The sequence below is a fragment of the Myotis lucifugus genome, unplaced genomic scaffold (genome assembly GCF_000147115.1).
Source record: "Myotis lucifugus unplaced genomic scaffold, Myoluc2.0 scaffold_198, whole genome shotgun sequence".
In the NCBI taxonomy this organism is placed as follows: Eukaryota; Metazoa; Chordata; class Mammalia; order Chiroptera; family Vespertilionidae; genus Myotis; species Myotis lucifugus.
This window is the reverse complement of record NW_005871246.1, coordinates 2,122,538-2,136,087: the sequence shown is the minus strand read 5'-3', so window position 1 is coordinate 2,136,087 and position 13,550 is coordinate 2,122,538. Positions and strand designations below refer to the sequence as shown.

General features: G+C 50.5%; 1 protein-coding gene across 4 annotated transcripts in view; it reads right to left on the bottom strand.

The window, feature by feature from the left end:
- Nucleotides 1-13,053, bottom strand: part of ACSF3 (acyl-CoA synthetase family member 3) — a 71,153-nt gene extending 58,100 nt beyond the window's left edge. For all 4 annotated transcript variants that reach the window (XM_023761099.1, XM_023761101.1, XM_006097356.3 and 1 more), the window contains exons 1-3: nucleotides 13,012-13,053; nucleotides 5,394-6,101; nucleotides 4,141-4,296 (exon numbers count right to left, since the gene is read on the bottom strand). In XM_023761099.1, the coding sequence (XP_023616867.1) occupies nucleotides 4,141-4,296; nucleotides 5,394-6,077 (840 nt within the window). In that variant the 5' untranslated portion in view covers nucleotides 6,078-6,101; nucleotides 13,012-13,053. The remainder of the gene's footprint in view (nucleotides 1-4,140; nucleotides 4,297-5,393; nucleotides 6,102-13,011) is intronic.
- Between the last annotated feature and the right edge of the window lie 497 nt (nucleotides 13,054-13,550).

Sequence of the window (13,550 nt, the reverse complement as noted above, 5' to 3'; positions counted from 1 at the left end):
GTGAGCACCCCCTGTCCTAGTGACCCCACACTGTGGGGTATGAGCACCCTGTCCTAGTGACCCCACACTGTGGAGCAGATCTGAGGTGTGAGCATCTCCTGTCCCACTGACCCCACACTATGGAGCAGTTATGAGGTGTGAGCACCTCCTGCTGTAGTGACCCCACATTGTGGAGCAGACCTGGGTGTGAGCACTCCTGCCTAGTAGTACCCCCCACACTGTGACTGGGTCTATGGGGTCAGTGTAGCATAATGTTCTTTGCTTCTCTACCCCAAACTCTCCCTGCACCTTTATATACACACTGCCTGACCCCCTTTCAACAAGATCCAGTTTCTCAGAGCCCAGGATGAACTTTGTCTGGGGCCACAGGTCAACATGTTTAACCAAAGGAAATGGTATCCTGGACAGGGGTGCTGGCCTCAACAGAATGCACTGGTGGCTTCCACAGCCTCCAGCGCGGCAGAGCCCCTGCCCTTGAGCAGGTACCCAGCAGGTCAACAGAGGAGGGAGTGCCAGCCCCAAGGTCCCTGATTTAGTGCTCCTGCTGCTGGATCCTGAGGAAGTCGGCCAGAGCCAAGTCACCTGAGACAAGAAATCGATTGAGACTCTGGACAGCTCATCAACAGCCAGACTTTGTTCTTCAGGGGTGACATCAGGCAGTTCGCCCATCCATCTTTCCGCCTGTCCTCCGAGTCACTGTCACCTCATCAGTCAGGCTCGCAGGACGTGACAGCCTGTCACCCCACTGTTAGCAGGATGACCTGAGGATCCTGGGATCTATGACTTAAACACCACTATAGGTTTCTGGTCACCCTACACCACTGCTTAAATACAAGCTTAAACAAAACCCCAATATTTAGTAAAAGGATTTTACTAATATAAATGTCTAAATTCACAAAATTCTGAAACTCAGGGTTGCAATCTTTTATCAAACTTGTTTTGATATTTAGCTCTGCTGCACAGTTTTGAGAAATTCCAAGTTAGGGCAAAGAACCACAAAGGTCTGAGATTTGACCCTTCTTGTGAGTTCCCCTGGTGGCCTCTCATCCCAGCACCTCAATAGGAGAAAGGAGCATCCTAATGACAGACAATGGCCCTCGCTGCTCGGTGGTGAAGGCACCCACTCGCTTCCAGGCCCCTAGTGGGGCCCCTGTGGAGAGATGGGAGAGTGCCCAAGAAGCCAAAGAATACACCAAACCTGGAGCTCTGGGAGCAGATATGAAAACCCTGTAGGTTTTTTCCCTGTTGAGTGCTTACTTGTCCAAAATGTATTCTCATTTTCACAACATCTAAGCTACACAGGTATGTATTCAACAAAATCAATTCCATCAAACTTTAAACTACAGACCTCTTCAGAGGGTGGAACACCAAGGATGGCCAGTGGGGCCTCCCGCACGCCCAGGATGAGGCTCTTTGCCATGTTTCCATGTGAAATCTCCCACAGCCAAGGACACTGATGAGCACATCCATGCATCACACTATCCATGGCCATAGGCCATGAGCACAAGAGGCCGAGTCCTACTGTCGTGGCCTTTATGAACGTGCACAACCCAGAGCTTTGCAGAGAAGTTTCTTGCTTTAAGGGACTCTGGTAATGGATTTTAAGTAGACGATCGTGTTACATGGTATCTATTTACGCTCTAATTTCAGAGGAGTTGATACAGTAAAATTTCATCAAACAAATAACCTCTCCCCTAAGTGATTTAAGGGACTTTCTCCCCATACACCTGATGGACAAATCCAGCCAGTCATGATACTGAAATAAAGCAAGGCAGTTTGTAGAGGGGTATGAACCTGCCGCCCAGCAGCATGTCCTCATGGTCCACACAACCATTGGGGAAGTGAGAAGCCCAGGAGTCCATGTATCATGTTTATAACCATCCATTCACCCATCTGGTCACTAACACTCTGACCCTCCGATGCTCTAGGGCCTAGAGTCTAGGCCCTGGGGACACACCGTGAACTGAAGGCAAACCTGTGCTCTTGGGGTAGACCTTCTAGGAGGAGAGAGATGATTCTATGGGCTTCAAGGCGGTAAGTGCTATGATAAATTGCAGAGGCAGGGCCAGGATGGGGCGGGGGCACGGAGGATGGTTGCAGTGATGATTAGAGTGGCCAGGGCCTTGCTGAGTGACATATGGGCAAAGACTTACAGAGAGGTGAGCAAACCGAGGGTAGGCAGAGTGCTGACTGAGGTGGGTGGGTGGAGTGTATGGACAGCAGGGCAGCCAGTGCAGCTGGAGCAAAATGATGGGGATGGGAGAGGAGAGAAGGGGACAAGGCCTGGCACAGCTAGGAGGGAGGCCAGCCATGCCTCCTTCTGCTTTTTTTCCTTCTCATTCCTGGGTCTTTGTGTTTGGGGAAAAACCGCCTCCTCGATTTTTGTTTTTTCCACTGCTGTGCCAGCCCAACACATCTTTGCCAGGCCTACTGGGCACTCATGTCGCTCCCGAAGCAGAACTAGGAAATGAGGACTCTGGCAATGTCCACTTGAGAAGTCCGTCAGTGACGGGCCGGGCTGCTAGGTTCCTGATCCGGGCTTTCTGGGGCTCCGAGTCAGGGTGGACCTGCTCTCCCTATGCTTACAGGGATTCTGGAGACTCAGCCCTCCCTCCTTTGCCCCTAAAATCAACCAGCGCTGGAGTGTGGACAGACGGAACCCACAAGCACAGCTCTGGCTCCTGAGAAACCTCGGTGGAGTAGAGTGGCTGTGCTGGGGCAGCAGCACACAGTAACTTACACAAGGAGGAGGCTTTCCCATCGCCCTTGGTCCGGGGGAGGTCCTCCAAGTGGATGGAGAATTAGGGGGTCTTGGAGAGTCCAAAGTACTGGCACACTCTTGTGCAAAAGCCTCCCAGTCAGGTGAAGCTTCCCCTGCCTCAGGTGAGCTTTTTCTCACATCGCCTGTTGCCATCCCCACCTGCCCTTACCAGTCAATCCTACTAAGCAGACAACAGCCTCGGATGATGCCTGCTCCTCACCCCCATGCTTCCCTTCAGTGCAGCGATCTCTGGACTGGAGGGAGCAGTGCTGAGAATCACAGACTTGGCAGGGCCCTCAGTCGGAGGCCCACAATGAAAGGGGGGTGGAGGAAGTGGCCTGACCCCTGGGCTAAGAGGCCACAGGTAGGTCTTTATGCTTGAAGGGAAACAGTGCCTCAGCACGGTGCCCTGAAGGGCATATTTAAGCTGCAGACTTTCTGTAAAACCATGTAAACCATTAAGGGTCCTGCAACTGAAAAATAAAACACAAAACGATGAAGGCAAGCTCAACGGCTGAAGGAGGGGAGGGAGGCCCAGAGCCCTGTCTGCCAGCCTCCACCCCAGAGCTGTGCCCGGGCTCTCAGGACAGGGTCCGAAAGGCTCCAGGGGAGCTGCACACAGGTCACAAGTGTCAAGCGGCAGGTCAGATCCCAGTCCTTTCCCCTTCAAAGCAGTGTCCTTCATGGCTATGCTCTGCTCAGTAGTGAGGGCTCCGCTCCCACTTCCTTCTCCACACGGCCACAACCACATGTCCCCTCCCCTGTGACCTCACAGCATGTTCGAAAGGAACAATGTGTGGAAAAGGGGACAATCGAGGAAACTAATAAAGAGCCCCAGCTGAACCATCTGCTGCAGAACTGCTGAAAGCCCGTGAAATTGGCTCAAGAATGGCTCCAAATGTCCTCATCTCCAGGGATGTGGTACCTCATGTTGCAGAAGGGACTTTGCAGATGTGATTAAGCTAAGGATCTTGAGATGAGGAGGTGGCCCTGGTAGCTGGGTGGGCCCACTGTGATCAGAGGGTCCTTAAAAGAGAGGGAGAGGTGACCACAGAAGCAGAGACTGAAGTGACACACTCACAAGGCAAGGACTGTGGTGCCTCTAGAAACTGGAAGAGGCAAGAAGAGATTCTCCCCTGGAGCCTCCAGATGGAATCAACCCTGCTGGCCCCTTGATTTTAGCTCCGAAAGACTCATTTTGGACCACTGACTTCCAGACGGCAAGATGATAAACTTGGGCTGTTATAAACCCCCACACTGGGATCATTTGTTATGGCAGCAACAGAAAACTTGAACTGCTGGCAAAGTTTACACCAGAGGAAGGTGCCTGGTCCTCAGGTGCCCAATTTGGCCATGCTGAGAGCTTGTCCCCCACTTACCAGCTGGGCACTGAACTCCGGGAGCATCACACAGGTGGCTCCCACCCAGAGTGGACAGAGCAGCTTGTTGACCACGCCATGGACATGATGCAGGGGGAGGACATGAAGGATCACATCGTCTTTAGTCCACGCCCACTTGTGGACCAGCCCCGTCACCTGCAAGACAACAGCACAGCCTCAGACAGGAGGGAAGCCACTATGCAGGTGGAAGAACGCAGAGGGGGCTTCCCCAGCTGAGAGGAGAAGTGGGGAGAGAAAGCTCATTCTTTGTCACTGCATCCTTAATGGCATCTACCGGAGATGATAATGAAATGATGAGGGTCTGTGGTTTACTTGGTTACCCGTGTTGAACAGTCACACAGTCAGGGGCTTTAGTCATTATGAAAGGGTCTCTGATTTGGTGCCCCAAGGCCTCTGCAAACATTTCTGGTGACTTCCTCCCAGGTGCTCAGAGCTGCACTCTTGGTGGCTCCCACCCCCCACTCTGGGGCAGTCAGAGGTGCAATTTCAGCTCTGACAGGCCCTGGGACTTGGGGCCTCACCAGAGGCCAGTGTTGTATCCAGCTGCCCAACCTCTGATGGCTGTCTGAGCTCCCTGGCACTCCCAGCACCATCCTCAGCTCGGCTGTGAAGGAACCCAGAGCTGGGTGTTCCAGGCACATCCGCAGCTTTTACTGAGAAGCAGTGAGACTCGTCTATTTGAATCACCACTGAGCACACTGTCCTGCATACCTCATGACCTTTATGTGCAAATGCATGCGAGATCATCACTCCCCTTAGAAATACAAGTCAAGAGACGGCTCTCCAGGTGAAAAGGACACTCTTCTAGGAGGCATAGGTAACTTATCAATCGTGCTCCCTTGCAGCCAGCCTGGATCCAGCTTACCACTGACTTAGGGGACTGAGTTAGTCTAAACTCAATGGCACTGACCTCCTTCCTCCTGTGGTTTGAGCTTCTGTTTCATTTTATTTCTCTTACTGTATAATTGTCTTTATTGTGCATTGAAGAGTTTTTTGGAAGGAAGGAAGGTATAAATTACAGATAAGTAACATGGCTGGGGAGTTTTGCAAAGATGGTAACTAAGGCTACAGAACACAAAAATAACACACAAGAAATGGTGGTAGGATGGTGACAGCTATGAATGCCCTACAGAAAACTACAGGAACACCACACCATCCCCACCAGCCATGCCATAACTGTGTCTACAATTGCCTGACCCCTCCCAATAGTGGTGGCCCACACAAGCACTCACCACAGCCCTGATGTTGTGATGGGTGCTCAGGACACCCTTGGGCCTCCCCGTGGTCCCGCTGGTATAGATGATCATGGCACCCCGGTCTCTCCAGTCTCGTTCCGGCAACTCCCCCACCCCGTGCTCCTCAGCTGCCCCATTGTAGACTGCAGGTGGGAGAGGCAGGAGTGGGACCCCTAGCTTCCTGACCACTGGACTCAGGAGCTCCACGTACTCCTGGCCAGCCAGGACCACAGAGCTCCGGGAGTCCTGGATGAAGTACTCCAGGTCGGCCTGGGGGTGCTTCCTGAAGAGAGGGACGGCAATGCCGCCGCTCATCCATGAGGCCCACTGTGCAACCACGTAGGAGACGTCATTGGAGCACATGAAAGAGATCCTCTCCTCCTGCAGGTCCTGGCCGGCACACTCAAGGAGCCGGCAGATCTCCTGGGACAGGCGGAGGCTGCGGCAGTAAAGGTCCTTGTACGTGTGGACGCCATGCTGGTCAACGAGGGCAACTCTTTCTCCAAAGGCCAGGGCGCGGGTGAACACTGGGGCGCTCTTGTCAGAGCGAGCTGCATGGGCTACGTGCAGAGGGCGGCTTCCTCCATGTCTTATGGGAGCCAGCTGGCGGGAGGCCAGTGCACATACCAGGCGCTGGAAGGTCATCACCACGCGGGGTGGCACTGCTGCATCGACAAACATCAACGTGGCTTCCCTGGGGCAGGGCTGGAAGAGGAAGAGAGAGCACCACGTTATTGTGCCTGACCCCGTCCTAACTCACCCGAAGAAGATTTAAAATGCCCAACCAGACCAAGTTGGCCTAACTTTCCATCAAAGGTGACATCCTAAGTAGGAAACACTGACTCTCACAATATACTACCTTTGGAATTTAAATAGCCAATATTTAATCTCATTAGTTTAAGGGTTTCAAAAATACACAAGATTTGAAAACAATGAACTACACTAAGCAAAACTGAGAAGCACATAGAATCCAATGCACTTGTGGGGAAGAGGAAAAATTCCCCTTTCCCTCCCCTGGCTCTTTTGGCTAGACTGATAATCCAACCAACAAGAGATTGAAAAGGGAAAATCAAATTTAATTTCATGTGCATGGGAGCCCCACATACATGAGAAAGTCAGAGACCCCACCTATAGAAGAGGTTCAAAGAGAGAAACGGGAAATAGGTACAGAGGACAGTCTGAGCTAGGGATGAGGTAAGGCAGCTGGGGGCTTCAGAGGAGGGGAAGGTCACCCCAGGAGGATAGGAAGAGCAGAGGGTCAGTAATTAGAAGTCTGCCCTGTCATATAGGCAGGTCAAGAAAAGCTATCTCTGAAAATCCCTTCTTATGGGCGATTAGGAAATTAAAGTCCTTTAGATAGTTAAGGGGGAGAGGGGCAGAAGTTTTTCTTGAGCCCACAGGGTCTGAGTTGCCTTTAGCTCAAAATAATCCATGTACCAATCGATGAGGCACATCTTGGGGTGGCTCATTCTGAACTCCCACATAGTTAAGGTAAATTCTGAATAATGGTTTTTAAAAATCTGAGCCTGGGAAAAAAGACTAGCAAAGAGGGATAAGTACCAAGGGCCACTAAGCAAATGTCCTCTCCATCAGCAGGCAAGGTCAGAGGACTCCAAGCATCCCCACACAGACTCAGGGCTTGATTCTGCTCTCAAACGCTTCCTCAGCGGTGAATATTTAGGAACTTGGTGATGAGCAAGGTCTTAAATAAAGTTCACATGTCTGAAGACTGTTGTTTTTTTTTAGCTGAAACGTAATTCTTCCCTCTCCCCCAAAACATAACTACTAAAAAATGACCAAAATGGTCAGCAAGAAGTGAGAACTCGATGGAAGGGGCTGTGATCAGCTGACTTACAACTAGAATTCTCTGGGGTCGGAGAGAAAAGAGACCTGGGAAGGGTCCTAGTCAGTCCAAAGCGCCTGCCTCCAAGAGCCTGTCTGACTCGGCTCGCGTTCCTCTGTAGAACACTTCCCCGCAGCGGCAGTCCCGTGAGTGAGCTTTCCAATTGCTTCTGCACTGATGGCAGTTATAACCCAAGTTTAGCTCAGTTCAAGAGGTCAGGAGCCCACCTGCTGCCCTAGACGCCTTACTACCAGTGTAATTGAAAATGGGTCCTTCCCAGTGCCAGTTCAGCCTATTAAGGTTAATAACCATTTGCCCTGGTTTGAAAGCCTCAATTTCACAGCTCCTTCAGGAGTCACTCCTCCCATTATAGCCTCTGGAGCTAAGAAGGGTCTCTGTTCCGCCCTTGCCAAGCACCTTCTGGCCTCTGCTCCCCTCTCAGCTTTAACTGTGGCTCTGGGTCAGAGCAGCACCCGGGATAGGGAGCTGAGGTGTGGACTAGCTGAGTTTTTCCTGAAGGGTGGGGCAGGCACAGGAAACCCCGAGGGTGCTCTGAATGCCAGGGGCTGGCATGATGCCTTCCAATGGCCATCCAGTAACACTGTAGAATAAAAGCTGTAAATCTCACCCCCCCTTCCGACAGGCCCTGAAAATCTAGGAAGGTCAGGAATCACGCAGCAGGTGGCTCTGCCCAGCAGGAGGTGCCCAGGCTGTCCCAATGCTGGCACAGCCTCCCTCAGAGTTCTCTCTGCGGTCCTCCACACCTGCCCACACAGTGCTGCTTGGAGGGATCTGTTTCTTCTGTGCTCAGCACGTTCTTCCTGACAAAGCCACACTTTTCTCTCTCTGTCATTAACTTGCTACCCAGGGAAAAGGAATGTGCCATTGTTTGTTATATGTATGTACAAAACAGTTTTGTTCTCTGTTCTTAATTTAAAAAACAGATTCTACACAATCTATAATAATAAAAGGGTAATATGCTAATTAGACCGAACATCCTTCCGGACGTCATTCCAGACGAAGCCCGGGACAGAGGGAAGCTCGGGTTCCGGGTGCCAGAGGGAAGCCGGTGCCGGCAGCAGGGGGAAGAAAGGCCTACTCTTGCACAAATTTCATGCATCAGGCCTCTAGTACTTTATAATTACCCAACAAAATAAACTCCACAACAATAAAAATGGCTGAGCCGAGTTATGCTTTGTACTGACACCCTCAGTATGTGAAATGGCCTGTGCCTATCAGCCTCCTTGGCTGGCTTCTCCAGCAGCCAGGGGCTCCTGGTAAGACAGTCTCCCAGCCTGAGCAGGTGGGAGGAACCCCACACCTCAGAGACACCCCTTACTGCCCAGAGGGGCTTCATGCAGAGGCCTCTCAGCTCTGGCTGACTGCTCTCAGGTTCTGTGCAAATATTCCTTAAGGCTTCAGGACCTTTAACAAAGTTCAGTTCCAAATACACTTGCCCATACTGTTTCCAGATTAAAGAGGCCATTTATTAAAACCCAGAGAGTGGCCCGAGCCGGTTTGGTTCAGTGGTTAGACGTAGTGGTTCTCAACCTTCTGGCCCTTTAATACAGTTCCTCATGTTGTGACCCAACCATAAAATTATTTTCCTTGCTACTTCATAACTGTAATGTTGCTACTGTTATGAATCGTAATGTAAATATCTGATATGCAGGATGGTCTTAGGTAACCCCTGTGAAAGGGTCATTCGACCGCCAAAGGGGTCGCGAGCCACAGGTTGAGAACCGCTGGCTTAGAGCATCGGCTAGAGGAGTGAAGGGTCACAGGTTCAATTCTGGTCAAGGGCATGTACCTGAGTTGCAGGCTCCATCCTCAGCCCCAGTTAGGGCTCGTGCAACCAATTGATGAGTCTCATATCCATGTTTCTCTCTATCTCTCCCCCTCCCTTCCACTCTCTCTAAAAATCAACTGAAAGAATATCCTTGGGTGAGGATTAACAAACAAAAACAGAAAGGAAAAGCCAGAGAGTGCCCTAGGACTTCTCTGTACTCTGCCCTCCACACAAGGTTCAGAGGCGGGTTCACATCTAGTTTTATACCCTGGATTTCTGTTACTATAAAGAAACCTCACATATTTTCAGAAAACAGCTAGGCTTGACCAGAGACAACAAGAAGTGTGATAAACATGCGAGACATGCCAGTTTCAGAAAGCAAGCCAGCGAAAAGCAAATCAGGGCAGCTTTAACATGTTATCTTTTCTCACTTCTAGAAAACTCATCTCTATTTGCATGGGTAGAGGGGGACTAAAACAGAGAATCTACAAACCGAACAGAACCTCCCAGCTCTGCCTCATTCCCCTGGGGCACTAGGAGCTTCCCTAGGCTGGGGGAGGGGGAAGTCAGTTTGAGATGGTAAACAGGCCTGGGGCATAGGTTAAGGCTGTAAATGCGCTGTGGGCAGTCACAGCAACAACTCCAAGGGAAAATAATAGGCCTGAAGCAGTGATCCAAACCCAGACTTGGCTGATCCCACGTGTGTGTCATACCCTTAGTGGTGAGGAGCCTGTGATGGAGGAGTGTCCGTGATGGGGAGTGCACTGAAAGAGGACATCACATATTAACTCAACAGTGTCTCACCTGCAGGGCTGTCCCAGTCTAGGTGACGCCCATGGCGTGACTCATCCATCCCAAAGGGCACTTCCCAATCACTTAAAAATGAGACATGAAAATAGAAAATGTGGGTCCTGTATTCCGTGGTTGTACTTAAAAATGTATCCTAAGAAAATATTCAGAGATGAACATGAAGATGCACATATGGGATGTTCACGGCAGTGTTATGTATAATATTGAAAAACTGGAACTGAACCAAGTGGTCCAGAAGAGGGCTGAGGCAATCAGGGCATATGCACGTGGGGCGTTGGGGCCATAGCCCCACTGTGGGTGGGACAAGCTATCTGGGAGAGGCTCCCCCAATACTGCCAAGGGAAAAAGGATGGTCAGAGCTGAAAAGAAGATTCAAAGTAAACACCCAGATGGTCACAAGGTTACAGGGCTACAGGTGACTTTTGTTTTCTTCTTAGTGCTTCTCAATTTTCTCCAATCTTTCTATAATTAGCATGTATGACTTTTGTAATCAGACTTTAAAAGTCTACTAAATGTCATTGCTTCAACTTCAGCATTTTTTTTATTTTATACAAAAAAGAAATAAAAAATGTGCTCTGGATGGTGGATCTACAGGGTGTTTGCAACTGTCTATATAGCTCTTTAATTTCTCAAAATGATAGAGGTAAATAAAACGAGATAACAGCATTCTTCTTTTTTCTTTTTAGTCCTCACCCAAGGATGTTTTTTATTGACTTTAGAGAAAGAGGAAAGGAAAGAGAAACATCGATCAGTTGCCTCCCAAACACACCCTAACCTGGATCGGAACCCACAACCTAGGTATGTGTCCTGACCAGGCATTAAACCTGCAACCTTCGTGGTGTACGAAACGACACTAGAACCAACTGAGCCATCTGGCCTGGGCAACAGCATTCTTCTTTCAATTAAAGCTACTGGTTCATAAAAGGTCTATGCAGACAATGAAAAAGTTTTGACAAAAGCAGTTCAAATACATGGTTTGCTAATGCTGAGCACTAATTAGGCCACACATCTGTGGCAGTAAGAGACCTGGATGCCCCCTACCCTGCATCACCTGCCTTCAAATCTCTTGAGTGTCTGGGAGGTGGCAATACCTAGTTGGGTTCTGCATGGGGACAGGCATGAGCCAGGCAGACACAGTCCTGGCCTCTAAGCAGAGTGCTCCTGCAGGCAGGCCCTCCTAGGAGGAGCAATATAGCTAAAGCTCAGGATGAGAAGGAGCCAGCAAGCAAACAGGCAGAGGAGACTTAGGTGGCCAATTGTAATTGTGGTCGGATCTGGGTGTTTGTGGAGCAGATGCTGACAAGTGACCCTGCCAGGTGCTCCCCATGAGCCTCACAACAAAAAGATTTCGTTTTAATTTGGGTAAATATTGCCAGAGTAGCCTCCAGAGAGGTTGCACTAATTTATTCTGTCACCACCCTTTAAAAACAGCTTTTATGTCCCTCAGGTATGGGACCCTGAAACACTCCATCATAATTCTTTCAATACAGAGCTAAAATCTTCAAAGTCATGGGGGTCGGGGACTGCTTTGAACAAGCAAAAAAATACATCGGTTCAGGGAAGATGTCTGTGTCCTGAACACTCCAGGTCCAGACCTTTCTGGACCCCAGGAAGAGAGCCCCACCTTACAACCACAGGCCTCCTTTAGTCACGAGGCTCTCCACCCCTGGAGGCACAGTTACCACCAAGTAAATGCAAGTTGGCCATGGGTTTTCTGTTTCAATGAACAAACTTCATAAAACTGCTCTTAGTACCCTAACCAACCTTAGACAGCCGTGCACTGATGTGAAAGCACAGAAACCTGCATTCTGGTGAGCCAGGACGGCCTTCTCCCAGAGGACTTGTTCTTAGGTTCCTCTGGGAGGCAGGAGCCCATCCAGAGACCCAGCAGAGACCACTGGGTGTTCTAACCATCCAGATTCTCAAGTCAGACCACTGGGGCACATGGACTTCTCAGAACCCTCCCTCAACACCAGGAAGTTCACATCTTCTGGTTAAGAGGTCAGATTTCAGAGTCAACACAGACACAGACTGGAACATCCTCCTTTCTCCCTAGTTTTCTTCATCGGTCTAAGCCTTCAATGCCCCATCTATAGATAGACTAATAACAAGACCTGCACAGAGTTCTGTGAGAATGGCCTGGCACACACCAAGGGGTGAGCAAGTGGCTGCACCATCCTCACCATGGAGCTGCTTGAAAAGAATTACCTGATAAGAATGATACTTGCATTCAAATGAAGGTGGCTAGTTTCAAAATGAATGGCACCTGACGGATTAACACCACCCCAACCTCTCACCCCTCTGACCCTGAGTTTAAAGCAGAGCCCAGCACTTCCTGTTGTCTGCTGCCTGATGAAGGTGAACTTCACTCTCTCTGTGGTGGAGGACATTTGCTTCAACACAATGCCTGCGGTTTGGGGGAGGTTGTTTTCAATGTTGTTTTTAAGTCACAGACATTCACATTGCATTCATGAGTACTACATTCAAATACAAAAAACCAAAAGGGAAAAACACACTTAAACCACCATCCATATTAGCAAGTAAAAATACTATTTTTAAAAGGCCACCTGGAGGCAGGAAGCCTGCTATCCCAGGCCCACAGTTCAATCCACCAATTCAGTCTGCCCTGAAGACGGGTTCTGGGATATGGGGTGAGAGCAACGAAGCCTCATTTTGCAACAATCACAGCAGAGACTATGGAAAGATCACTAGACCGGCATGTTTCGGCGCAGGAACCTCCTCGGGCCCGGAAAGCTGCCTGCTCACAAGGCCTTCAAAACACCTGGCACTTACATATTGCTATGTTTGTTCAGAGATACACCTGCTCGAGGCAGGCCCACTGAGAACAGAAGTGGATTTTAGACATAACAGATCAAGCTTTCCTCTAACAATGGCTAAACGTGGACTCCACTAACTCCAACATCCTTCCGGGACCACTGCCTGGGAGGGACCCGGCCCGCGAGCACCCCACGAAGGGCAGAGTCCCTCCACGTGACAGGCACCTGCGGTCAAGCAGAGGACAGTCTGCCGGGTCGCAGGAGGAAGGGGAGGGCGGGGACGCGGAGCCAGTAGCCCGAGCGGCCGCGGGCTGGCGGATGTCCGTGGGTCTGGGGGGACAAGAGGACACGCCGCGGCGGGCGGCGGGGCAAGGGCGGCGGTGCAGCGGGCTCTACCTCTGCCAGCGCGGTTTCCCGCTCCTCCTCCTCCCGCCGGGTCGGAACCGGAACCGCAGCTGCTCGCGCACCCCACGTCCGGTGCCCAAGTGCATCCCTCCGGCGCGGCGCGGCGCCGCGACGGCGGGTTCCGGCTGCGAACGTTCCCCCCGGTTCCCTGTGCGCTCTGAGGGAGGCCTGGGGAGCGGTAGGTATTTCCTTTGAATCTCACTTAGTTTATTAATCGACTGGATAGCACAGCTCTAGACCAAAGCGTCTCAAAATTAGAACTTCCAGCGGGTCGATGAAAACGCATCTTGGCCCCCAGCCCTCCCTGTGATTGGAGAGCCTGCATGTCAGCTGGCCCCGTGGGTTTGAAAAGGAGTTGGAACCTGGATCCTGATGTTTTAACTTCAGGTACAGCAAAAGAAAACGTTTACAGCCAGACACAAAAGTCCATTCAGTTTGCTGAAATGTGTGTTTTTTCTTCTCTAAAATAACAATAACACTTTGACGGCTTTGTTGTAAAAACAATTAACACAAATTATCTGTAGAATCAC